Below are 27,966 nucleotides of genomic sequence, written 5' to 3'. Positions count from 1 at the left end.
TGTGGGAGGAGCTTACAGGTGCAGGCTGTGTGGCTGCGGCAGGTGCGGGGGCGACAGTGATAGTTCAGCGCCGACTCACAGCGGGGGCTTACGGCAAATCATTAAGCGGACACCGGGACAGACAGACTGCAGAGCCGGTGAGTGGGGCCCGGGGACTCTGGCTGTGTTGGTCTGTGATGGCATTGTGTCTATAGGGCTTAAAGGGCTCCGTATGTGCTTCTGCCCGCCCTGGGTCGGTAGGTTGGACTGTACGGGGGCTGCTTTACCGAATGTGTGGCATGTTAGGGTGAGGAGGGCAATTCGTGTTAGTGTAGTGAGGTAAAGGTGAGTGTTGTGGTGTAAGTGGGTTTGTGGTAGTTTGTGTAATTTTCCTTCTGATACCTGGTGATAGCTATATGGAACAGGTAAGTAGAGTAGTAGATAAGTGGAACAGGTTACCAGTAGTGGTGGTACAGTTAGCTAATGGGCATCGTGATATCCTGTATCCTAGATGAGTCCAAGATTAATATGTGGGTGTCTAAAGCAGGAAGAAACAGGCAGCCTGGATGCGCCGAATGGTTCTTATCTGCCACAGACCCTCTGGTTCTGAACCTGAGAAGGTTGTGACGTTGATCTCCATGAACGTCGTCGTCTCATTGAAGCCGCTTTCCTTCCGCCTCTGCCTCTGACCTACTATTGGGAATTATCATTTGTAGATACAGAGGGCACGTTAGCCCCGACTCATCATCATTTCAGCGGGAAAAGGGGCGACCAGCGCAGATAATCTGACTTTGCATGGGTTACAATAAAATGTTCTAAAGCTTAGTGTGTGTTGCAGATTGTTGTATAAGTGTCGGTGTGTGTTGTGTGCCTGGCAGATTGTTGTATAAGTGTTGGTGTGTGTTGCGTGCCCGGCAGATTGTTGCATAAGTGTTGGTGTGTTGTGTGTTGCGTGCCCGGCAGATTGTTGTATAAGTGTTGGTGTGTGTGTGTGTGTGTTGTGTGTTGCGTGCCTGGCAGATTGTTGTATAAGTGTTGGTTCCGTGCCTGTCGTTTTCTTAGTGTTTCTTTGTCTTCTTTGTGTCCCCATTACGTTTTCTTAAGAAATCATCTTAATCTTGATAGGCATTCCTTGGGTTTTATTTACGTTTAAACAATTTAAAGATAGCACCTCCCTTGTACTGTACATGCCAATTCTTCCTCCCCAATGTTGGATTATTTTGCTTTTTCATGCTGAAGACTAATCTCCCCTGTAATATGTCGCTGAATGTGCACTTTAACTCCCGTCAGGATCTCTCCAATGGGGGGGGGGTATCACAGTGTTTGTTCTGGGAATACAGCGGGACTTGGAATGGGTGTATTTGCACAGATGACGAATCCTGAAAGAATGGGAGCCGTAGTCATAGGAAAAGCTCAATGTGGTCGCTGGGCTGTGACGATTTCTTTAGGCCTTTGTGTGTTTTGAGGTCATAGCGATGGGGTGAGATGGATCGGCCATTGGGTAGAAGGGCACATAAATTTCAGTGGCGGCTCCTTTCAGCATTTTTCCCATAGCACCGTTTACGTGCCAAGACCCATCCACTGAATGCCGGTACGGTGCCTGGTGTGCCATCGGTGATCTTATATCTCGTGTTTGTTTTATGGCGGGTCAGGGCGTGAATCAGGCTAGGCGCTACGTTGGGTGTTTATTTTTATTGTTGGTTAGCAACGAATTTTCTTCTGATAAATCCTTCTGGCTTCCTGCGGTTTATTTTTGAGTCTGCAGCGGGCAGCTCGTGATGGGCCGTGCTGGGAAATGTAGATTACCATTAATCTAGATTTCCCTTCGTGTTCTGCTCTATTAGTTGGGGGGGTCTCTGTGCCCCGTATAAACACCGAAGCAGTGGCTATCAGGTCTCCAGTCTTTCTTTTTTTCTTTTAAAGTGTCGGTTCTCCTAAAACATTTTCTTGTCAACCTTTAATCTAAAAATGGTTTCCGTATACATTTAGAAGTGCAAGTATCTTCTACAAGAAGTGCTGAGCTGGCCCTGCATTATGCATAGTTCAGTGGGGTTTTTTTTTGAACTGACTGACTGCACTTTTACAGGTCCAGCCACGGTCATCATGCCGTAGATACTCAACGGGGTTAGCATGACGCTGCCAGGAGGTTGAAATGTTCAACTCTCCTGCAAGCTCACACTTCAGTGAAATAAACCTCAGTACATGAGTCACTTAAGTTCAGCTTGTTAAGGCCACGGCCTGTGAGAGTTCAGCCTGTCCTTGGTTTCTCATTTTGCAGACGGAGGGTCTTTTCACCTCAGGAATCTCTTCTTAGGCTTCTTCCTCCTTTGGTGGTTTTGGCAGACTACCATGTGCGTGCCTCTGCTCTAGATCTTTGCGTTAGTCGGCTATCGAGTCCGAAAGTGCTGTGAAGTTGACACGAAGTTAGTCATTTTTATTCCATCTTTCTTCTAGATCTTAAGGATGGACTCTTCTCGTTTCAAAAGAGGACAGTGGGCTTCCCAGTCTGTCAGAGTCACAGCGAGAGAGCTGTCCCTCGTGAAGCCGAAGAATGCTGCCATTATGGAACGTTTCTCCAAGTAAGTTGTGGCTTCGGCCGCTGATCACAATGTCTCGTTTATGTGTGTGAATCGGTAAGCGCTTTATCTTGTTGTTGAAGCATGTGGGGCAGCTTGACATTGTTAGAATTGTGACTTGTTTCACATGTCGCACACACCTTGTCACAGCTGAGTCGTAACTGTAAGGCGCAGGTGCTCTTGCCCAGCGTATGGGTGTTAGTATGTGTGTTAGTGTGTTAGTATGTGTGTGTGAGTAGCAGTGGGAAGTATAGGGAGATGCCTTTACTGATAAGGGAAGAGTGTCTCCTGAAGGAGGACATGCAGCATCCTGCCCAACCACTCCTGGGAAGATTATTCAGGTTTCTCCGGCGTAAACAACTTAACCCTAAAACATTTGCTCATGAATCCTGAAGAATGTGCCTTGGTGTTTCAGAAGCTTTCCAGGTCACGGAAGGGTTAACATCTTTATTGCCTAATAGAATTTGTCAGCTCGAAAATATGTATATGTAAGATGGATTGCAGCTGCTGATCATGCGCTTCCAGTTTAGATCCGTCTGTGACTTATACGAAATGATTCTAGTGAGCAGTGCCACACATAAGAGGTGTCGGTGTTTCCCGATTGCCGCTTTTACTTTTCTTAATGCCGTTTGCTTGAAATTCCTCAGGAAAGTGAGACGCAGCCTGTCAGTTATTAACCGTATGTAATTAATGTTCGCTAAGTTTAGCTGAGCATTGCCTTGAAAGCCTGGCTTATTAACAGAGCTGCCTCTCCACTTTTTATTTTTTCTTTGACTATTTTTGTTGGTTTTCCCGTGATATATTTGCAGCCAGCTGTATATTAGCCATTTGTTTTAGCTCTGTTATCTGAACCCAATCTGCTAGACAAACACCCCGACTCCTTATCATACAGCCTGTGGGAAACAATAGAATGTATCCGTGTTAATCACCCAACTGGACGCTGTGACTAATGAAAGCCTACGGACAGGACTTCATTAGCATTGCCATAAAGCATCAGCTCAGTGTGGTGTTTGAGCAGGGAGTCACCCCAAATATCACATGACTAACAATGGCCGCCTTTGTTAATCTCTGGCTTGACTGCATCTCTGTTAGTCAATGGATGATTAAATTGTACATTTATTTTTTTGGCATCTGACCAGCCGTCTGTGAGTAGCGCCCGTGTATTTTGGTTGAGCTGCGTTGGTGCTTCTGTCTGGGTTTGTGATACTTTATTCTCAGGTGAAACACGTTGGTGCGGGTGAATTGCAGTTTGATGCACCTGGGCTTCAAGGGCCGCCAAGCTGCTTTTCTGTGACGGTTATGAGACTGATTACCCATAACAGTGAGGATCAGACCGTGTGATAACACCCCTTTCATTTCTTTAATACGCTATATATATATATATATATATATATATATATATATATATATATATATATATATATATATATAATGATCATTCTAATCATTGGGTTAATATTCACTTTGTCTCCTTTTATGGTACTTTGTATTTTGACTGCTAGAGACATATTATTGTTTGATTACATTTTTGTATTTTTATATTTTTTCTTAACTTAAGAGAATAATCAAAAGAAAACTATTATTTCCCTCCAAAAGTGGAAAATGCACGCTAACAATGCAGGAATCGTTCTTGGTGGCTTATTTTCCCATAGCTGGCATGAAATGCAGGTAGAAGGTTAAGCTTTGGTGCTGCTTTAACTCTGGCCTCCGATCTGCTCCCGGTTCACCTCGGCATGGTGGCTGCGTTCAGGATTGGCATAAAATGGAGACTTTGTTTTTATGCTAAAACCAATAAATGATCTCGTCTGGTACCTGGATCAGCACTAGAGTATCTGAATCCCCCCTGCAGTGTTTAAGGGGGTTACGCGTTGGAAGAGACTGCCTTCATCTATGTCAGGGGCGTCCAACCTGCGGCCCTCCAGCTCCTGCAGGACTACATCTCCCATAATGCTCTTTCAGCTAAGGGGCTGGCTGAGGAGGATGAGAAATGTAGTCCTGCAGCAGCTGGAGGGCCGCAGGTTGGACACCCGTGACGGATGAAGCCCTTTGCTTTCGTAAAATAAGTCATGGACAAAAGTATTGGGACGCCTGACCATTACAGCAGGGACTTTTTATGCCGTTGCATTTGAAATACATAGACATTGATATGTAGTTGTCCCTCCCTCCCCCGCCTTTGTAGCTATAACAGCTTACATTCTTCTGGGAAGAATAATTCCCGCAAACTCTCCAAAATATTGTAAAAAGCCTCCCCAGACGAAACTGTTATAGCTGCGAAGAGGGGAGCATCTTCGTATTAAAGTCTATGTATTTAGAATACGATGTCATAAAGTGTCCCACACTGTATACATGATTATTCTCTTTGGGCTCTGCAGAATTATTCCTCCCCATAAGGTTGTGGTTGTTGGTTCAGGCAGCAGTTGTGTGGTTGTTGGGATGTAAAGGAAGAAAAATTCCAAACGGGAGTAGATCTCAACTTCCGAGCAGTTGATGTTTCAATTAAGATGCCCGGACCGATTGCCCCGACTGCCGGTAACGTGTGCTTGTTTGGCAGCGGTAATTACTCCGTTTCGTTTGGCTACAAGCCGTGGCTTTAAAATGCCGATGAAGTGTTCCGCCGAGGCTGCTGTGGAAAGGCAGAATAATGTGATAAGTCCTGTGAGAGTTTCCACGCGAGTCCCAGAGAGATTATTGTGGAGAAGAACCTCGGCTGGTTCTGCTTCCCCAGACGTTTGAAGGTAATTGTAGCATCTACTGACGGGACATTCAATAAATAACGTCAGGAAGCTGTCTCGGGGGCCGCGTGCTGGGAAATGTTCCCTCTCCCTATCATCAGAGGGTTACTTTCCTCCCAATAACGGTCTTTAAAAAAAGAGACGCCTGTCCGCTCTGGAGACAATAAAGCGAATGGGAGCTCCTTCCCAGCGCAATATAAATACTCGGGGAAATGTTTCAATGGAACGAGCGATGGTTCTACCTATACAACCGTTCCAAACGTGGAAGCGAGGCGGAGACAGAATGTTACTCTCTACTGATACTGCAATCATGCCTGCATCATATCTCTATATGCCCTGCCTAAGATACACATTATATGATTCTAGCGCTTCACACAAGTGTCTCCTACTATCCTGCTAAACTGATACATATCTACAGTCTGATTTCTTGTTTCATTCTCACGTAAGATTTGTAGAGGTTTTATCCTCCCCTCCCAACCTCGTAAGAAAGATCTGAACCTAGACTGTGAGCTCTTGTGGCCAGGGTGCTGTCCGTGATTACGCTGCAAATGCAGGAAAAGCCCCTCTTCCCTTTCCAGGTGTTCTCCAGGTTTCCGCTTGCGTGGTGACTGTAAGATATTGCCGTAGCGTTTCAGATATTAACAAGTATCACGTTCTCTGTAAAAATGCTGGTGGAAGGCAGAAACTTGATGGCAATGATCCCGAGCAGCACCTGAATGAACTGTAACCCGCGTGTTAATAGGGAGGCAGACAACAATAAAGTCCTCTGTGTGTTATATGTTGGGGTGTTTAACAGATATCACGCTGGGGATCCCATCCCGGTTAATCTGTTCATTATGGAGATAAAAATGGCAGGAGCCTAATGACTGCACGCTGAGTGTAAACAGCTTAATACAGATGCTAATGGGTGTCTCTGGGGCAAGATATTCAACATAAAGGGGCATTTACCAAACCTACAGATATAGCAGAAAAGCCTTATCGTGATGTGTTTGGGACACACCGCCCAATATCATCTGCCCCGCCAAAGCCCCCCCCACGTGAGGGCCGTGATGGTATACCGGTGAAAATACAACATGGCTGCGTATCCAACTAGGGCCGGACTTCATGCTTTCAAGGTTCATTGGAAGGGGGGGGGTACTAGAAGAATAAACTGGAGAAACTAGAGATTGAATCGCTTGACTAGTTCCAGATAATGCTTCTCTACCTGAGCTGTCCTTTTTGTGTCCGTCTAAAGTATAGTCAGCCATGTCTGAGACACGCAGGAACCTTTGGGACACAATGTTTATCCCCTTCTGTCTGTTGTGTGTGTGTGTCTGTGTGTGTGTGTAATATATATATTACACACATACATTATGTTGTAAATTCTCAGCCCAATATATAGGTAGCAAGGCGAAGTGTGATTTCGCCTGGCATGCTGCTGAGACCATTTTAATTTTCTCTTATTTTGGGAAATAAAAAGCAAAATACCCCAAAAACATGATTATTTGGGTATTTTGCCTTTTATTTCCCAATATAATGGAGAAAATAAAAATGGTCAAAATACATACATATATACATACATACATACAGCTCTGCAAGATCCGTTCCTACCAGTGTAAAATGTGAAGGAACGCAGACCCGGGTTTGTGTCTTTAACTGAAAGGTGAAAATAAATCTTCATGGATGGAATCTTAAAGCGTGTTAGAGGTTATTGGGTGACATGTGACAAACGCCATGGAGGGGGCATCGCTCTAATCTACCATTCACTATGCATCTCCTCGTGTGTCCGGACCCCCATTGACACCTGCGGGGTATAAAGGATGAACCTGCTGGGTCTTTGAAAGTAGGAACCCAATGGTTGGTGTTATGTGTGTGCTGGAAGAGGTACATATTCACCTTGGTCTCTCCTGCCAGCCACCCGTCTTACAGCGTATTGGTGTAACGTTGTGCTGTTCTAGCCCGGTGAAGACTGACAAATCCCTAATTCATCCAATAATCATTCAGTTTTTTCCTCATGTAAAGATTGAGCCCTTAATCAGTCATTGGGCGCATCTTGGATTCAGGATAGCTTTAGGTCTATCCCATGCATGTTTAAATTTCCTTACTGCATTAACCTATACCACTTCTGATGGGAGGCTGTTCCACTTATCTACCACCCTCTTGGTAAAGTGAACCTTCCTTATATTGTATCTAAACCTCTGATGTTCCAGTTTTAGACTGTCGTCTTTGAGAAACGGTTTGGCCCTTAGGGGTGGTTGGGTCATTGGGCCAAGGGGTATATGTTTCCAATGGTCCTTGCAGTTCTTGCAGTAATGTCTGTGCAGGGTGTGTGCTCTGTGCTGCGCGCTCTATTGTTTGCTATATAATAGGGGTTTTTCATGTGCTGCTCCCTGATCACATTGGCACGGATCCCAAAGGTATGATGCACCGATGGAGAGAATGGGGAAGCAAATGTCTTTCTTTGCGCATTAAATAGTGCTGAGTACACAAAAAGGTTGGCAGATCTCAAAACGTTGGTTTTATTTCAGTGAAATGTACTTTATGTGCAGACCCGGAGGCAGCCGTTGTTGGATAACAGAGCTAAACATGTACAAACGGCAAATATGTGACAGATATTACAGAAACATATGCAAGCATTAGTTTAAGAAAACACACTTTTATTTTTTTATGTAAGTAAAGAATGTTCCCCATTTACGCAGATACGTTGATTTAGTTAGTGTGTAGTATTCACTTGCCCTGCTTTATATATTTTACATTTCTCATTGCAATATATAGTAGCAAGTTTAGTGTCACTGACGGCCTTCTAAAGAAGAATTATTGTTAAAGTAGTTTTTCATATGCATTCTTCAGACACTGGTAGAAACTGCAGCCCTGCAGCTGCTGCCCTCATATGTGCTCTGTTCTTGTCTCTGGTTGGCTGCTTGATGCATTCACATGGGGGGGTTGAACCCCTGCGTGTCTGTAGAACCCACTGTGCATTTTCCATAAGGGCGCCACAAGCCTTTAGCGGGATCATGCAGCTGTCTAATGCTTTAACGTGCATTTGATGGCTGGAAGTGTCCCTTTTTAAGTTTGTTTTCTGGTGTTCAGACCCGCACAGTAGTGTTACCACCTTCTCGTTGGAAAGCCCTGTTGCCGTTGAGCGTTGTCATCGATAGGAGTGTTATCGGCCTTCGGGGGTCTTACACGGTGAAGCGTGAGAACGTTACGCTGTGTCACACATACTTCCACGCTTACCTTTTGTATGCTTTTCACTTGTTCTTGTAAATGTATGCAAAACATTGGCTCTGGCAATACAGTTATGGTAACGACGGCCGCTGGTGCAAATATCTTAAAGGGGATATTGTGCTTTTCGTTTGTCAAGGTGTGCAATTATGTGATGTGTATGTAAAAATAAACTGGACACTACCAGCATATCCAATTTCCTTTCATCATGTTCTATACACCCAAAATTTTCAATGGCTACACAGCGCGTGTGTGTATATGTGTATATATAGTGCGTGTGTGTGCGTGTGTGTATAGAATGTGTATTTATAAAATCTCTTTTTTAAACTGCTTCGCTTCATGATTCCTTATAAAGGGCCATCGCTGGCAGAAGGTTGAGCTGGCCCTGCGTAATTCAAATGGTGAATTTGTATGATTGTATAGAGCTGTAACACATAAGATTTAAGGAAAGTGATGGTCTTTAACTTCATTTATAAATTTCACTTCATTTTTTTTTTCTTTTCTTCAAGGTATCAGAAGGCTGCCGAGGAGGCAAATTTAGACAAGAAAAAGACCGTAAGTACTGATTTGTGAAACCAAATGAAGATTGTGTGCACGTGTCAGCGGCGCTTAAGATAAAATGATTTTGTTGGGTAAAGAGAACCTGCTTATTTACCTTCATGGATGGACTGGATGGATGCTTAAAGGAAATCTTCAGTGCCTCCCCCCATACATGTTGGAGCCCATTCAGATTAAAATCAAAGGGAGCCCAACTTGTATGTATACATGTGAGTGGAGCTCATGATTATGTAGCTCTAGATCTTGCGCGCTAGAACTATTGTGAGTGTGAATAATACTGATCATAGGTCCCGTCCCTAATGCAAATGCCCTGTATAAAATGTGTTGTGTTGCGCTATAGCCGTTACATCTGTCATCTATCATGACATAAAATCAGTCCGTATAGAAGATGGTGATTCTTGAACCTTACAGGTTGACGTAGATAATGGGAATAAACTTCAGGAATAAGGCATATAGGGGGTATGTTCATATCTGGGGGGGGGCAGAGTAGCAAGCCATGGGGCAGGTTGGCAAATAACAAAATAATTATGCATTTTTCTCATTAGATAAGAAAATAGTTTACATGTGAATTAATATTTACTAGAAAAACTTCTTTTATTATAGGGTGTTTTTTTTTTTGTTATTTTTGTGTTCAGGCCTTTTTTTTTTTTTTTCTTAATATTCAAATTTTGGGGGGTCGTCTACTCGTCTTATCGAGCAGATACGGTATGTCCACATGGGGTTTCGTTTTTATATCAGAATGAAAGCTTGTTTAGGGGAAAATGTAGTTAAAGGGACTTGGATCAGCTCACCTCCTGTTTACCAAAGAAAATTGTCTTTCTTGACCTGCTAGTAAGCCAGAATGGCGACATAAAGTGTCTTCTGGGCCATATTACTCAGGCTCCATCCATAAGCAATTTAGTTGTAAGGGTTCAGTGTCACTGAGACACGCTGCTTGCTCATTTCCCAGCAGCTGCCTGACACCTTCACTCGGCAGCAGTGACAGCTGCCGGCTACATGCAGAAGCATAGGAACCAGGGTTGGTTCTGCCATGTAGGAAAACTAGGTGACTGTCCTTTGGGTGCTGCCATGTTATGTTCTTGTACCTGGCAAGGAGGGGTCACTGAACCTTGCCAGTGGCATTAGAGCTAGAGATTCTTGGACCAGTCCCGTTTGGTGTGTACACCGTACGTGGCCTCCATACGTGGCCTGCTAGAGGCTTATAGAAGACTAAGCAGTGGCTTACCATTCTTTGAAGCGATATTAGAACGTCCCATACAGCCTCATCAATGAAGGATACATTTTAAAGTATTTTTAGCACGGGTTAATAAACCTGAGCAGCAGCAGAACCCCCCCCCATGCGCACTTTATGCTTCTTGGAGCAGCCAGAAGTATCAGGACCGCACTCCCATTGACATCATATACATGCAGGGGTCTCGTTAGACCGCGTGGACTTCTCTTGAGTGCCAGTGCTGGAAGCTGGCTGGCGGGTCTGTAGGTTCCACCAGTGTTTGAGGAGGAACCAATATCTGGGACGCTTGGCTTTCATGTGCATGATGGCTGCAGCTTCCCTCTTAATTTATTTTGGTAGATTTTATACAGACATCGCCAGACTGTCCAAGCGACTTTTTGAAACAAACGTATCCAGTGACGGCCGAGTCCTCCGAGGACCTCATTTCGTGGAATGCTATCATAGATTTACACCAGCTGTGTTTTTACAATGTTTATATTTTTGCAAGCCGATCTCATCATTCCATGTTCTGTCAGGAGACTTGGAGTTATTTGGACGACAGCTGTATTTGTCTCTGCTAAGGAGCAGAATTTAAACTGCATGTCCGATATTTGCCGAACTTCTTCAAATTGCCTGACGTGGCCGGCTCCATACTCTTGTATAATAATCAAAAGAAACACTAAAACATCTACGGGTAAAACGCTGCTCAGTTATTGCTGCTGCCGAAGGTCTAGGTGATCAGGAGAGCTGGACTGTCTCCTCTTAACCCTAAAGTAACCCTCAACGCTTTCCATCTGTAATCTAAAAAAAAAATTCCCGGAGAGCGGTGATTTCAGCTTCCTTTATGACTTAGTTATGCATTATACAGGGCCAAACAAACTCTTCTTACTGGAGTTGGCCCTTCGCAACGGACACGGAAGCCGGCAACTTGAAACTGCAGATCTCCTTCATGGTCACCTGGCCACCCCTGCCTTGGGTGCGAATAAAACCCCTTTATGATGCCTGATCATACTTTACTTTTGGGAGATGTTTGGGTTTGTGGTCATGAGTGATGTTTTAATTAAAAGAAAAAATAATAATAATCTGAATCCCCCCCCCCCCGATAATGTCAGCTTATTGAATTCCCTGGCAGTGACTTTAAGCTTAGTTGTTAACTCATATCGCGCATGCTGATTGCTGACTTGGTCTTTTACAGACTTAGACACGGTATGGTCTTGGTGACAGATAAGAGAAACCCCTCTAGTCTTATGTGGTTTGGACCAGGAAGAACAGAAAGTAGAATTCAAACACGATAACAGACAGTACATACATTTACTTGTAGAATTTTACCCCTATAAAGAAAATTAACCCCAATGACAGCGTGTTGTTTGGGGTTTCCGGGCCGTTAACGCTTTTTATGAAGCCGTAAAGGTTATTTTCTGTTTCGCTAGCCGGTGACATTGCCGGGGGATAGAAGCAGGGAGATGTGACGTTGTGTCTGCAGGGCATGTCCTTAATGAAATTTGCTCATTCCTGAGGCTCCCAGAGTCGAGGGGTTATTTAGTGTCTGAACCGTAGGGGGTCGGAGTAAAGAGGACAGCGATGAGCTGTAATCCTGCAGGGAGATTGATTGATTTAGACTGATAAGGCAGCGCTGCTAATAGGATTTTCTTTGCTTGGTAACTAAAGGTTAGAAAGAAAAAAAAAAAAAACTAAATAAAACCTGAGCTAAAGTCCTTTGGAACAATCCTAAAGGGGAACTCCCGCTCCGCACGCAATGCCCACTAGGTTCTGTCCTACGCTTGTAAGGAATATTTATGTGAAGAAGCCTAGTATGGGTAAGCCCACCTTCCTATGAGCCTCTGTTACTTTGGGAAGCTAGTGATCAGTATGTGGCACTTAACTGGTTAACTTGTGTCGTAGTGTGATGCCACAAATGTGTCCAGCATGTTACATTTTGTATCAAAAACCGCAAAATGCGGCTGTATTTGCAACAATACTCTGGCTCTGTACAGCGGCTCTGGCGTTGGTTCTGGTGCTGGCTCTGTACGGCAGGTCTGGCGTTGGATCTGGCTGGTACTGCCCTTAGCGTCTGATGGTTAGGAATGGCGACTGTCGCCGATACCGGATGCACTGCCTGTAAATCACTCTGGGGAACGGGGAGCTGAGAAATCTCCATGTGCTGCTTCAAGAAACCACTATGCAAATAAATGCCTTTGTCGAAAAACGAGAAATGTCTTGCCTGGCTTTTTTTATTTTTTTTACATTTTTATTTAATGCATTATTTGATTCTGCATACCTGGCAATAAAACTAATCCCTGTCTTATGGAGATATTGGAACCAATACAGTTGTGGACTTGATTGATATTGGGATTTTTTTCTGGACCAATTTTGTTCAATATTTTGATTTAGCTTTGGGATTGGTGGGAGTTGTCACAAATTCCAGGCATTGTATCATTTGAATAGTTTTAAAGGTGAATATACAGCTCTGGTTGTAGCTTATATACTGTACTACACACCGGCTCCTTTTTGAGAAGTGTCTTAACTTCTAATGGTGTTCTGACACTCTGCCGCTGGCTGAGCGTCATCAGATTTGTATCTGGTATGTATGGCTACCCTTTCCCATTATAATGAATCCTCAAATCATGTAGGAGTCTTGTTGATGTGCAACAAGTTAACCGTAACATACGGAGTCTCTGGGTAGCTGACATGTACTACTGTGTGCAGCCCTGCCACTCCAGGTATCAGTCCTATAACCCTCAGCCAGGCAATAGGAGTGCTCTAGCAACTGCATTGTTTTTTTTGTAAGACATCTTTAAAGTTCTTTTTTTATACTAGACTTAGTTTCCCTTTAAGATTTTTTTGTCACAATGTAATGAGGTGAGATTTACCTCCCAAGATAGCCGGTAATCGCCTCTAATTCCGTTAAAGCCACGCAGGCTGCCTCCGGCCGCACAGTTCCCTGCTGGCTCTAACACTGAAGCCGCCGCCATGAAACGTCGCCAGGTATAACGTCTTTTACTGCTTCTGATACAGAAACTGCCTTAACGCTGCCGGTGCTGTGCGTCGGCTCACGAGTCTGTGTATACCTCGTGTCTGAGGATCTGTGTTACTACGGTGTATGTGTGGGGTTTACCGACAGCCACATCCGATACCCTGTCTCCTATCTTCCTGATGTGTACAGGACCCCTTAGGATTGTTTGAGTGAAGCCGTATGCAAGTCCGGGCACTCGCCTCCCGGCTTATATGAGCCTTGTGTTGGCGGCTGAATCGCTATTTAATAACGGACTGCTCATTAAAGGGAAATCATTTCACTAAACTACACGTGACGACATGTTCCAGATGTGTCAGCAGCTAGGAAGTATAAAGGAACACAGCGACTGCCTTGTCTTTCATCAGTTCTCTTGTGAGAATTGCCAAACAAGCCTGTATCGGTTTTTCCCCTTTTTCTTCCCAACTCTGTTTGCCCTTATAAGGATATCCTCCCCTTTTAAACTTCCTGCCCAGTCTTCCTTTTGCTTCTCCCCCACCCCTGGGCTGAATACTCTTTATATGTGGCACAGACCACGGTTCTCTCCAAGGCTGTCTGTGGACCTCCCTTTTTTTTTTCTTCCCTGCAGGAGTTTGCTTTTTTTCTTCTTGCTCACATGTAGTCAGTAGTTTGTTCCTGCTGTAACCAGAGTTCTTTCTCTGTTCCTAGAACACAGAAAATCTACCCCCAACATATAACCGGGGGTCCTTGACTGTATTAAGGAAGAAGTGGGAGGTTCCGGGGACAGCGGCGCGGACAGAACCTATACAGACCGGAGCGCCTCTGCAGAAACAGAAGGTCAGCAGTCCTCACGTGGAATCGGTGACTGCCGATCATCCCGAAGTCAGCACCGCCGGCAAGGTCCGTTCACCGGTCAGGGAACAAAGCCGTTTCCGCTACCCCAGTGCCACGGAGCTCACTTCTCACTACGCCGAGGATCACAACATGGAGCCAAATCTCGAGCCGGTAAATTCCGAAGTCCCCGAGCCTTCTCCCAAAATTGAGAAGTTTAATGTTCCGCTGAACAGCCTGAAGATGATGTTTGAAAAGGGTGAAGCTGCCAACGCGAAGGTAAGTGGGGTGTCAAGTGAAAAAATGTAAAGTAGAACATTCTAAGTATTTTATAATCGTAGCAGAGTGCTTTAATTAGCGTGAACAATGAGTACATGGTAGACATGATAGACCTCGCTGCCTTTTGTTATCAGTTACTTTGGGTCATCCATGCCAGAAGTTGCCTTTGTGACAGACGCACGATAGAGAAGCATTCCTTTGTTTAACCGGGTAACACATTGGCTTCTATGAACAGTTGTTCCTTCAGTCTGAAGCTTAGGCTGAAAATCCAGCACAGCTGCGAGGGGAGCCGATGCCAACAGAGGAAGGGAGAGGGGCCGTAATGAGCTAATGGATTTAGTTTCAAACGCTTTATGTATTTTGCAGTCTGTGATCTGCCACAAATGTACTTTCCCAATTAATTGCCTACTCTGTTTTGGACTGTGAAACTTTTGACCAATTATCGATCGCTAATCACTTTAAGAAGCAACAACCATGGGAATTCTTATCTCGTGTAACCCTCTTGCTTCTGTGTCACATCCGCACGCATGGCAAACATCACCTAATGCCAAAACCGCTTTGTCAGCACTTTTGCAAAATGATCTTGTGTGCGTCGGATTCCAGGAAACATCCTGCCGGTTACCTCGCTTTCCTTTCCTGTTGCCTGCCTGGTCTCCTCTCCTCCGACAACAATATAATTTGCAAGAGACCATAACGTATTGGTTTTCCCCCCACTATGTGTATGTTATCAGGTTTTGTTAGTTATTTTATTGCATGTCCTCTGCCCTACCAGGAAAAGTTAGATATCGGTGATAACAAAGCGGAATGTTTGTGAGCGGGAACTAGTGCTAACTTGACAATAACCAGATCAGTAAGCAAGATATGAAATACCATAATTTCATAAGTGTAACGCTTTCTTAAAGAATTTAACGCTTCATATGCCTTGGTAGTATTTGTCATGTAACTGTGGCGGATCTTGCCCAGTTATTAATATTACTTTATATAGCACCAACTATTTATGCAGAGCTTCATCCAATAGAGATACTCAAAGGGTCTGACAAAACGAGAAGTGAGTGAAGAGGATACATTGGGGGAGAAAGGAGAGGGAGAGAGAGAGTGCAGATGGATGCGGGAAGAGAGAATTAAGGGGGCACCAGGATTAGGAGAGACGTCAAAGAAAGAGGTGGAGAAAAGGCAGAATGGAATGATGTGGACTAGTGGTAGTGAAGGCATACATAGGGTTGAGCCTATATATAACTAATACTGTTTTCCGGCAGCTTGGAGATCATATCTTCAGTTGGATTTTTCTGCGATCTAATGGTCTTCCTACATGATCTGTGGGAGTTTGACCATTATGGTTCCCTCAGAAGCACAAAGGTGTAATGAACAGAGCCCTCTTCTCCTTATATACCCTTATGTGTAATAATGTTCATTTTCTATATCTTGTGACATTCGCTCCACTTTATTGTAATAGCGCTACAGGATCTGCCAGCTCTCTATAGATACAATGTAACAATGGACCTCGAGCTGCCATCTAGCGTGACGTCTGCTGGTGATTTGCGTGCACGCATCTCCTTTCTCCACGGTCCGGAGACAAATGGCAGCGGAGTTATGAAGCTGCTGCGGAAGGGGCAGAGGTTAAAAGGGCGCGGAGCCTTCTCGGCGTGATACTTTGGGGCAGATAATGAGCGGTCTGGGTGCGCCTTTGCCCTCCGCCTGACAGGAAATCTAATACACTGAGCGCCTGTGTTTGCAGCCCTTTGTCCCGTACAGATATGCTGTGGGTTGCTCCTGTATAAGCGCCTCTCCCAGGCCCTGCTTACAGTTTTCAGAGCCTTAGGCTGTGCTATATGAGGTCATAGACTGTAAATCTCCCTCCCCCACCCCGGCTTTAGCAGCAGGGAACCGAGCTCCAGCTACTAATCATTAACTCTTTCTACGCTTTACACGTCAATGCAAATAATGCTGGCGAGGATTAGGGAACTATAAGCGTGCGAGAAAACTATACAGGACTGCTTGGCATTGGGGATCATATCTGTGAGCGATGACTCTGAAGCCATCTACGTCTTTAGGGACACATTGCTTTACACGCCGCTCCGGGATAGGGAACCATTAATCGCAACTCACAGGGGTGGTGTTTGATGTCCTGATCCTGCTGCATTCTGAAGATACGTCAGATCAAACAATTCAATCGTCTCTCACCAAGCCAAAAGATAACCCGAGTGTTTAGCTAATTAATCAGATCTATCCTATCTATTTTTTTCTATCAAGGACACTTAAGTGAAGTTCCTGCTTCATCCTGTCGGCACCCGCTGCTTAAAGAGAAACTCCCATCAGATTTTTTTTTTTTTTACCACCAACAAGGCATTAAAAACACATTTTCGAAAAATATTGTGGCGTTTGGAAACTATTGTTTGTGTTTTTTTTTAGATAGCTGTGTATTTGTTTTGTCTGTGCATGTATGTATCTTAGCCCATTCAACAAGATAATGACACTGACTCGCCTCAAACAATAGAATGACTCAGTGTTGATCACCTGGAGGGACCCTCTGACTCAGTCTACGAAGAAAAGAACTCTTAAGAAGAGCAGGGCTTTTGTGCCGTACACAGTCAGCACAATGAGATGTTTCAGAGGGGAAAGTCACCCAAATATCACATGACAACAATGGCCGCCTGCAGATAAAGGATGTTTAGTGCAAATGGGTGCTAAACTTAAAGCTAGATGAAGTATTAAAGATGGGGTCTAATGAACTGAATGGCATTATCTTTATTTAAATACTAGGTAATCTGTGTTTCTTATAACTCAAAATATATAAGCAACTCTACTATTCTAGTGATCGTTTGAAAATGTATACAGGGATAGTTCTTACTCCTATAGCTAGGTGTGTCCATTCGTTGTATCTTTATGGGTGTTTGCATGTAGGACATGTTTTTTTTTTTTTATCCCTAAATTCTTTTGGTTTCGCTATTCTGAACTATGAAAGTAGACGTAAATGCGGTCCTTGGTCCTTTCCCTATAATCTAATCTGCCTTTTACCGTATAATCTCGCGGCCGCTGGTTTTTAAAAATAACCTTCCAGATGTGTTGCAGGAAATGTGCGCTGTCCTGCTGGTTTAATCTTGTTAATTAGACGTGATTGATAAACTCGTGTTTCCACTCCCTGAACAGCAGTTTCATTCATAGAACATTTTTGTAAATTGGGTTTAAAGGGGAAGCTCCGTGAAAAGTTTCACGAGCAACCGCTCGGCGCCCCTGCCCGGGACTTAGATTAAAGCGTGAATGATGTTAAATAAAGTTTTGAAAAAAACAAAACAAAAAAAACCCGATGTTTTAAGTTAAGTCCTGGGGAGGCGCCCCTGCTACCATGGCGCCCTGTGCGGTCGCACACCCCTAAGGCCGGCCCTGGCTGTATGATAAGTTTTGGTTTAGTAGAATAGACTTAGATATCTCCAAACACAAATGGCTAAACCGCAGCTGCCTGAAACATTATGCCAAAACCACTGGAAACAGATTTAGTTTTTAAAACATTTGGTTGGCCTCCCCCTTTAGAGATGCTGAGCATTATCTACTATTTCGATTTATAGTCCATGATGGCTCGAGGTCCGTACCATGAGAATATATCGGTGGCTTTAAAGTGTTTGCTTTGTTAAACATGGACGCAACACCTAGACCTTTAGCTGAATGCAATATTTTTAATGAATAGCTCTGAATAATCCAGAATTAACTTCTTAAATACCAGATAGGTGCCAGTCTATACTGTTGTATGAAATGCAGCCCACGGTTTGATGACCAGGACGCTCATACAATGTGCATGTAGCGTGCGTCACAGATATGTGGAATCAAATGAATAATTAATCTGGTAAACTGTACACAATGTTTCTAGCACTCTGAGACCAGGCCATGCTAGTTAGTTTTAATGTATCTTGTGAATCTGAAATTATTTAATAGTCTGACCCTGTTATCCCCCCCCAGCATCCTCAGCGGGAGCCCGGGAAGATCAATGTGGGGAGAATTTCAGAAAACCGCTTCTCCAGCGAGGACGCCGATTCTTCTTTCACCGAGAAGAGTGAGTATACTTCCCGCTATCCGGGTGCCGGTTACTTCTTTATCACAGGGGTATAGATACCATACACTGCTGTGAGACTGAATGACAGGGTACATGATGAAATGGCCATCACAGGGTGCTTTACACAGAGAACATATGGAGACGTAATGCATATTGTTTTTGTTTTTTTGTTCAACCCCCCCTCCTTCATCTTCATACAGCAGCCCCCTGTTTACTATCCTCTGGTCCTTTTCTAGGTTATTCGGCTTGCAGCTCTCCCGACAGCAGTCCTAGTAAGCTCACGTCTCAGAAAAGCCTGGAGATTGCTCATGTTCTGGAGACCACTTCCCTGAAGGACAGAATGGCTAAATACCAGGCAGCGCTGATCAAGCAGACAAAGCCCACCTCACCTTCGGTATTTCATATAGACGTATTGCTCGTGTAGTTTGTCGGCAGCATGTCGGGTTTAACGTTGGAGATAGCTTCTATGGATGAATACATTAACATGCATCCATTTTAAGGATCTATTCTCTATGCCGTTTTATAGACGGCTCCCTCTTCTCCGCCGCGGGCAAACTGCTACTTAGACGGGTTTCAGTTGCTGGTTAGATTAAAAAAAAAAGTTAATGATTCCTGTCAAGTGTTTGCATTGCTAATTAGTGGTTAGAAGTGTGTGTTTAGTTATTAACTTGCTTTCAAATTCTGCTTTGCCAGTTCAGTTCCATACAAAGTATTGTTTAAAGGGGCTGTTCCACTTGGTGTGCTGAATTTAATGCTTGCAGCATCACCGACATATATCCTAGCACTGCCAAATGCACAATCCCTTCCTGAAAAATCTTTAGTAGGAAACATTTTGCTTCATCCATAGTGTTCCAAGAAATGTATAACTATCCCGACACCCCAGACAGTGATAGGTCATTACCATAGGAATATATGTATGGATTTTCTTGTTAAACAGTCGGGTGTTTATTTCCTTACCATGCTAGAGAGCTCCGTTAAGTGGCACAGTACCTATTATTATTTTCTGACAATGGTTTACTTTGGGTGGTTTGGCTGTAATTTTGTCTGTTTGATAGTACAACATAATCTACAATGGCCTTTTCTGTTGCTGGAATTTGACCGTGTCCCCAATAATTTGCACTCGTCGGACTTGCATGGCAAACAGTCGGAGTGTGATCGTGCGACCTGGGGCAGGGAATGAGATCAGTTTACCTGGAAGCGGAGTGGTTCCTGCTCCCAGAGCCAAAATAGCTCACAGCGGCACTTAAAATATATAAGCGAGCTTGGTGTGGCTATCCTACCAATTAATTGCCTATTATATCTTAACTGAGATCCCGTAACCTACATCACAACCGCATCATTTGCAATGACCGTTAATGTTATGATCGCTGCTCCCTTTACTCCGGAGAGCGATGCACCTTTGATCGGTTGGGAGCGCGGCGGCAGGATCGCAGGAATTCCGGGCATGCGATCCTTTTTCTCGTATCATGGTGGTAGTTTTTAGCAGGCTTTGTGCGAGTTCTGCCTCTGTAATATTCCGATGTAGTTTCATGGTGCTGTTACAATCTTGAAATATCTTTTTATTATGTTAACCACAATGTAGCTCCAGCAGATTCATTGTACGTGTAACGACAGGCACAAATACGACCCGAAGCCAAGGTGTGTTCTGTTTTCTTCAGGGCTTGGCTGCACGTAAATGTCTTGCGGCCCGGCACCCCCGCGGCTAATGGAGAAATGATTCGGCAGCCAATTAAATTCACATTACTGTCAAATAAAGCCTAATGGGAATTTAACGGTGACGGCTATACACGTTACCCGGCGTCGGTTCCTAAACCCATGCTGCAGGGGTATATACGTCCTATATTATAGACACAATTCATATTTTTGTATAGTGATCTAAGCTGACAACATAGTCTATCCGTTCACTTTTCCCATTTTTTAATGGGGACTAAATATTGGATGTTGTCGGCATTTAGATTACTATCATTATGATAAAATGGCCCAGGATGCTTTTCTGTGTGCCAGGTTAATCACATAGAATTCTATTTTTCATTCTCCCCTTTGGATTGTTTAAATGGTGGCGTCTATCGTACAGCGGATGAAACCGCAGGGATTGGGTTGATTTTTACGCTGCCCTTTCCTCCGGATCTGTGTTCTGACTGCAGATATTCGCCTGGTTTCTTTGTGGGGAAGTAAAGCGTAATCCCGGCTTTTATGAGATTACGAGAGGAGGCGTTGCAGCAGGATATGATTCAGAGGGATCCATGTTTCCCGTGTACTCTGCATCCAGCAATGGGTTTCTGGAACAGTCCTCTCCCTTTCTAAATCACATTCCCAAGCAATGACTTCAGAAGCAGCGAAACCAGTCTGTCCAGTTTGAAAGCTGACAAGGCTGCCAGTGCCATTCTGACCCACAATCCTAACAATTAACACAGCTCTCCGCATTTTAATGGCCTTTTCCTGCTCTGCTGGGGGGTGGGTTACTGTTCAAACTAATAATGCAAGACATATGCAGGTTTCCTCCTTACGGAGGCTTGGGACCAGCTTGTCTAAGCCATGGTACGGACTGTTAATTAGCATGAAACGCAGAACAGATATATATATATATATATATATATATATATGTATGTATATATATATATATATATATATATATATATATATATATATATATTTACACTCCTTTCTCCAGCTAATTGAATGTTAGATGGACCCCGCTGGCCTCGTGCTCTGTGACGGCTCTTGCGCTTAAAGGGCTTGGGCTCCAAAATGTCTGGTAAACTCCTCCAGGCCGTGAACGCAACAAACTTGCTTTTTCCCAAATGCCTGCCGTAAATTGGAAACATGATCGTTTCCCCGACTGTTAAAGGGAAGGCTGCTCTGAGCCTGTAATGAGGCGTACATATTATTTATATACATAAAAGGCTACTCTTGTTCTATAAACAGCCGTGTTTACCCATCTTACTTACTACTTTACAAGCTAAAGCACTAACAGGAGATAGCGGCCCTGTCCCCCTTTCCTCTCTTACTTCAGCTAATGGAGAGTAGTGGGTTTGGTGCTTCCCTCGCCAGATTTTATCACATAAAAACACTGGGTTTTGGAACTGCACAGGGTAGCTGCGGTTGTCGCCATTATTCTAGATGAGCATCCCTTGCAACCTTTACATTCAGTTCAACATAAAAAAGTTTCCTATGAGACGCCACTAGCAAAGTTTGAATGCGAATTGGGATCGGTCCAGTCAGAAGAACCCTATGGATCCGCAGGCCAAGGATCGGTAGATCACATCACACCATACCGAGTAACTTAATTTAAATATCCAGCAATTTATAAGGCCAGCCCACAAAAATGATGAATAGAAATAATGTGAACAATAATAATCGCATTAAATATACAATAAATAAAAATACCTCTTACTAGCACAGCGCCGGCACAAAACCTTTTAATAAAACCCAGGAATCCACAGGCAGCGGACGTCTTCACCTTAATGCAGGGGCGTCCAACCTGCGGCCCTCCAGATGTAGTCCTGCAGCAGCTGGAGGGCCGCAGGTTGGACGCCCCCGTCTTAACGTATTTTATCTTTTAACTGAGATCTACATCTATACCGTAACAGAGGCTCTGGTTCATATGTGTTTCTGTAAGATTTTTGGCTTGCATTGTAACAACGCCTGACGGTTCTTTAGCAGAATGATGTGAAAGCCGTTTGGAATGATGTGAGAAATCAAAACTCCGAGCAAAAGGAGAACGTCCCTCCTAGCCCTCCACGCGCAGGCTTGGCGTTTGAGCATGAAAAGGTGAGCAAGTGTAACGACACGGGATGGTGCTTTACTTTTGTTTCAGTCTCCGTGATTCTAGGTTTTTATATTTGTTGCCAAAATTACCAACGTCAATTTTCTCTTTATTCAGAGCGCCAACATCGAGAACAGTGCAGTTTTATCCAGAAACCATTCAGAAATTAATGGCAAGTATTTGGGGGCATATGGTATTCCTCCTATGGGTTCCTTCTTATGATTTACAGAGTGTCGCAGCTTCCCCAGGGCTCCGTTAGTATCTTTAGTCACTGGGTAAGGCAAGTGGCATTTGGTCACACACACTCCATGCCTACTTTCCACCCCCTTGAACATCTAACTGGGCTAGATCTGTCTCCTTGTTCTGGCCCAGGGAGAAGTCCAGGCAGCGAGCCCTGGGAAGCTGGCAACTATAAGGATTTGGCATCATGGTACGGGTTTGGGCATATTATTTTGTAACACAGGTACTAAAAAAAACATTACATTTCATAAACAGGTCAACATGAGGAAGAGATACAGAGACCAAACAGCTCTCCTGGGCTCAGCCCCCAAGTAAGGGCATTGAACCAGCTGGAGAGCACCCCTTCCAAAACTGCAAAGGTGGGTATGAGGTATAAAACTCTACGTTCATCCATGTGAGGACTAACGAATCAACCTATTGTGATTGTTTATATACCACCACCATCATATACAATGGCTATAGAAGATATAATAAGTAGTGCACCCCATAACAATATAAACTTTCAGTAATAAAAAACACTACCTTTTTTCCCCCGATTAGAAAACTATTTTTTCTGGGGGGGAAAAACAACCTCTTATAATTATGATAGTCTTTTCTTCCTCTATGAGGAACAGCCAAACTCACTAACAAGTTGAGGCTGCTTAAGTCGGTTTAATTTTAAGTCGTACACCATGGTGAGACTGAGCACAGCAACAAGACACAAGCTAGTTATACTGCATCAGGAAGATCTCTCCCAGGCAGTCATTTCTAGGCAGACGCAGGTTTCCAGATGTTGAGGGCTGTAGACGCAGTGGTTGGCCAAAGATACTAATTGCAGCAGATGAATGATACATTGTGCGCTCTTCCCTTCCCAATTGGAAGATGCTTAGCGTTGGAAGAAAACAGTGGGGCTCTAGTTAACCCATCTACTGTCCGGAGAATTCTGGTCAGAAGTAGTTTTCATGGAAGACTTGCGACCAAAAGGCCACCATACCTCAGATGTGGAGACATGGCCAAAGGTGAAGGAAAATGGCAGCAGTTTCTTTGCACCGATGAGTCCAAATGTTAAATGTTTGGCACCATCACTTACCTGCCAAGTTCCTTAAGAATCTGTGTGCAAATGTACCTAGAAGTATTAATGCTGTTAAGGACAATGGGCGGTCCCGAAACCCATTGAAAATAATGCATTTTGAGCCCGTACATGTACGGGCTTTGTCATTAAGGGGTTACAATGTTATACCACACTAAGTGTATTGGTAGTAGTAACATTGTAATTTTTATTTTTTGGAGGGGGGTTTTCTGGACTAAAGCGATGTCCTCACTTGGGTATTCTGTCATAGGAGCGAATGTCCGTGTCGTGCGCTGGTCCTCTGCTGGTGGGGCAGTAAAGTGTTTACTTGGCGCAGGCAGAGCCTTTTCAGTCTTGCGAACACCAGTGTAGCATCTGTAATATTTTATCACAGGAGCGGCTTTACCTGCAGAAGTAAACGTAAAGCGGGGTTATGCGCAGAGGTCCAGTGCGTAATGTGGGGATGTCTTTTATGCAGCCAGGGGCTAGAGCTGCCTTTTTCGCTTTGACATTATTTGGAATATTTTTTGTTTCTCATACTTTGGTACTTTAATCTGTGTGTCGTTTCCAAATGAACCCGTAACATAAACAGCCTTATTAAGAAACTCGGCACTAAACATTCCCGCTTTGTGTGGCTTCATCCAATGAGGCTCTGTAAAGTTTTGCTTACAGTCAATTCCTCTCTTATCTCTCTTCCAGCTTCTGTCTCCTGCTCTTCTGGTACCTTCTATCTGTTCCTGCCTTCCTCTCCCCTCCTAGTCTGACCTCAGCAGCCACCTCTCTCAGGGTCTCCTCCTCGGAACTCCTAAATAGGGAGTGTGTACGACCGCTCCGTACGTTCAGTTTTATCATCCTGCTTCCCTTTACGCTCTCATTAAAAACCTGTCCGCCATTCCTCCTGTCCTTTAAAAGTCCTTTAAAAACTTTTTTTATGTTTAGGGTAACCCCCACCAAAATGTCTATAATTGTATTCTTCGTATCACTTTTAAAACAGATATTTTTTTATGTTCTTAAGGAGTTTGGGTTTTTCCGTAATGTTCTCAGGCAGTTGGTTATTAGTTTAGCTGGATTATTTTAGCCCGGTTTATCTTGCCTCCTAATCATACCGGTTTGTGTTAGACAGTAGTATGTACCATTCTTAATCCCCCGGATGGACCTGCAGGAGAAGTCACTGAGAATATGGTATACAGGGCCGCAGACGAGGAAGCTTGCTGGAACAAAATGAAATTAAATTCCCCTTTTTCATGGGACTTCTCCAGGTTTGCAGGAGGTCAAATTCTATGGCAGTGGAAGTTTTATTAGCGATACCCAGCTGGGAATGTTTTTCCGACGTTCATAGCAACTGTGCTGTGAGATAAATGAAATTCCTATTGCAGAATGCCAGCACGTTAGACAATGATCTCATGCGTCAATCTTCAGGAATGTATGGATTTATTCTGAGCCCCTCTCCTTGAAACTTTTCATCTTTCAACTTTCCTTCTTAAAACTTTGGCTTTGGAAAAAAAACAAACATTTTTTTCCCCCCATCCTTTCATTTGCATTATCACTCCATTTATCACTGATTTTGTTAGCTTTCATTGATTCCTTTTTTTATGTTTTTAATGTAGTTTTGTATTTTATTTTTAACATAGCCAGTTTTATTTTTGCCAGAAGTTTCAGCTTCCTGCCCGAGAGATCTGCTTTGGTTGTCAGAAGACGGTATATCCCATGGAACGCTTTCTTGCTAATCAACAGGTCTATCATAACAGCTGCTTCCGCTGTTCCCACTGCTCCACCAAACTCAGGTAATCGGCAGATCTAATAACAAAGGTTTATTACATGAGTCAAAATGCATAGGCTTTGAATAGAGTGCAGATTTTGCATTCACCTTGATGAATTCATTATTTCATAATTATATTCTAATTCATTTAACGGCAAGTTAAAACTTAATGTGTTTTTTCTTTTGTGCAAAATTTTTATATTTTTATTTCTTTAAACAGTCTTGGAAATTACGCCTCTTTGCATGGAATTGTATATTGCAAGCCTCACTTCAACCAGCTCTTCAAGGCCAAGGGAAACTACGACGAAGGTTTCGGTCTGAAACCACACAAAGAACTTTGGGTGAGTAAAACAGATACCAGTGACAATGAAGAGAACTCTGTCCCGCCTGCTAACACCACTGGAGACCCCAGTAGCCCCGTTGTAGAAGAAGCTCCGATTGCAAAAGTTGGTGTTTTGGCAGCATCTATGGAAGCCAAAACCGCTAGTATTGCCCATGAGCGTGAAAAGCAAGTGGAAACCAAAAAGCTAAGAATTGCCTGGCCTCCTCCCCCTGAATCCACAGGTGCTGGAGGCACGCTGGAAGAGAATATTAAAGTTTTTAAACCAAAGTGGCCACCTAGTGATGACATTCAAAAAACTGAGTCTGAGGAAGACGCTGACTTGAAGAAACTAAGAAGGACCGCTTCACTAAAAGAGCGCATTCGTCCGTTTACATTATCTGTGGCAAAGCCACTGGATAACCAAAGCCAGAAGGAAACGGATAATGTTTCTGTGCCATCTCCAGGATTGAAAAGGGCTAATTCCTTTAAACTCAGGGACAGGTGGATAAGGGAACCAGAGGAAAAGAAAAATACGGAAGACGAGAAGCAGAGTTTACAGCATACAAGTGAAAGCGACGCTGCGTCTAGGGAAGCTGAAGCCAAGGAAGACGTTTCCCCAAATGAAGAAGAGCAGAGCTCCTTCTCCTTAGAAAATGGTGACAGTTCTGAAGTGGAGGTTGTTGATCAGCATCTCTCTCCAGAGGCGTCACCCCAGTCAAACCACTCAAGTCTGGAAGATCTCGTCCTGCCTAAAGAAACGTCCCCGACGGAGAATCGCAGGTCCCAAGACATTGGTTATTGGGAGGGAGAAGAAGTGGAAGAGCTTTCCGTGGAAGAACAAATTAAGAGAAATAGATGCTATGATGATGATGATGAAGATGAAGATGAGGACGACTAATTTTACGTATTACTTTTATGCTGTTCGGGGCTCTGCCTTACGTTTCTTATAAAGGTGATCCCTTAATCTTGTAAAGTTAATCTTTTTAAGCCTTTGTTCCTGGAAACTTTTTTTTTTTTTCTTAAAATATTTTGAAACCTTTTTTTTTCCCTTGGCAAAAATTTGATGGAAAATTGTGCAAAGGATTTAAATATTTCACTACAAATCTGACTTTTTTTGGAATACTTTTTTCTTCTTCAAAGGCAAAGAGTCTCTCTGGACAAACCGCGGGTAAAGCTAAGGGGCATCCTGGATGTGAGAGAAAGTGTTTGTTGGTAAAGCACTTTTTGTATTTAAGATTTTCTACAATGTTTTGAAGGTAAAAGATGCTGTGGTCTGTTCATTGTATTAATGTGTTTGAATCTGGTGAATGCTTTGTAACTGGAACGCCTCATGGTGGGGCTGCCAGGTGTTTTTCAATGTGCAGACATCTTTCTTTTCAGAAAATGTTTAATCAAATCCTTTATGCTAGACCCCTGCTTTCGGGGACCTATATCCATATTTAATCACTGTATGTTTGAACAAACAGAGAACATTGGATAAAAAAGATTCCCGATATTTTTAATAGCAAGAAAACTCTTCGTTCAACCCGCAATAGGTTGCACAATAGAGTCGGGTTTAATGCAAATTGTTCGGGGTCAACGTAATATAAAAGTATATTAACTGGAAAACCGAGAACCTTTAGATTTAGTTATGCTAGTCACCAGCCCTCAGTGGGTCAAGTGCAATGTAAAGTTCCTTTATTATACTTTACTATAACCTAAAACAGGATTAAATAAAAGAAAAGGTAACTGGAATTAAGTAAACCAGGGTGAACGCATTATACGTAACACAATTTTGCACTGGAAGAGTTTGAGACGATACAGACCTCTAAGCCGAGGGTAGTCAGATGCGATCCCGCGGTGTTTGGGTTAAACTGCCGTCGTCCCGCGGAAGCCCGTAGCACAGCTGGTGCTGCCCAACTTCAACTGCCGCTACTTTCTGGGGCTTTTACTTCCACAGCGTTTGGAAATCTTCCTGGTGGCGTTTCCTTCTCGCATGCGTTTGTAGTTCAGAAAGTACCAGAGCGCAGAAGCCCCTGAGCTTAAACTATGCAATATTTAAAGAGACGTCCTAAACATTCCTCGTCTGCTGCTCGATAACGCGTCTGATTGTTATTCAGGATATTCCAACATTATTTTTTATATATATTTACTGGATACTTACATTGTTAAATGATGGAGAACAAGCACACATGATGATTTTTCAATGGTTATTTTACAGATGCTCATATTAAACACTAATACAGATAATTCTAGTAAGGTACATAGGAAGTTCATGATTTTAGTAGGAATTCTTTTTTTATATAAAAATATTTTACACATTAAAATACTGAAGGCTGTTATGAATTCTGTTTGAGATGCATCTTGTTTTTCTGATTTGCTGATATTGAGCTGGTACTGTATTTTATAAAGGTGTAATATATTTTGCTTTCCAACCAATCTGAAAATAAAGACATTTTATTCGCAA

At 43.4% G+C, this 27,966-nt stretch overlaps 1 protein-coding gene across 2 annotated transcripts; it reads left to right on the top strand.

The window, feature by feature from the left end:
* Window positions 1-27,966, top strand: LIMA1 (LIM domain and actin binding 1). 2 transcript variants are annotated; one of them, XM_053456284.1, is made up of 11 exons: window positions 1-137; window positions 2,434-2,558; window positions 9,001-9,046; window positions 13,939-14,340; window positions 18,292-18,385; window positions 18,622-18,779; window positions 22,049-22,156; window positions 22,269-22,323; window positions 22,647-22,750; window positions 25,090-25,223; window positions 25,419-27,966. In XM_053456284.1, exons 2-11 carry the CDS (start codon window positions 2,443-2,445, stop codon window positions 26,416-26,418), a joined length of 2,217 nt encoding a protein of 738 aa, XP_053312259.1. In that variant the 5' UTR covers window positions 1-137; window positions 2,434-2,442; the 3' UTR covers window positions 26,419-27,966. The 2 variants fall into 2 exon arrangements, with proteins under 2 accessions (XP_053312259.1, XP_053312258.1); XM_053456283.1 differs by having other exon boundaries at window positions 22,046-22,156.

Source organism: Spea bombifrons, chromosome 2 (genome assembly GCF_027358695.1).
Source record: "Spea bombifrons isolate aSpeBom1 chromosome 2, aSpeBom1.2.pri, whole genome shotgun sequence".
Lineage (NCBI taxonomy): Eukaryota > Metazoa > Chordata > Amphibia > Anura > Pelobatidae > Spea > Spea bombifrons.
This window is presented reverse-complemented; position numbering and strand designations above follow the sequence as displayed.

Coding starts and splice junctions, on each gene's coding strand:
- LIMA1 (XM_053456283.1), top strand. CDS start 2,443: ATGGACTCTTCTCGTTTCAAAAGAGGACAGTGGGCTTCCCAGTCTGTC. Junction 2,559..9,000: donor ATTATGGAACGTTTCTCCAA/GTAAGTTGTGGC, acceptor CTTTTCTTCAAG/GTATCAGAAGGCTGCCGAGG. Junction 22,324..22,646: donor AAACCATTCAGAAATTAATG/GCAAGTATTTGG, acceptor TTTCATAAACAG/GTCAACATGAGGAAGAGATA.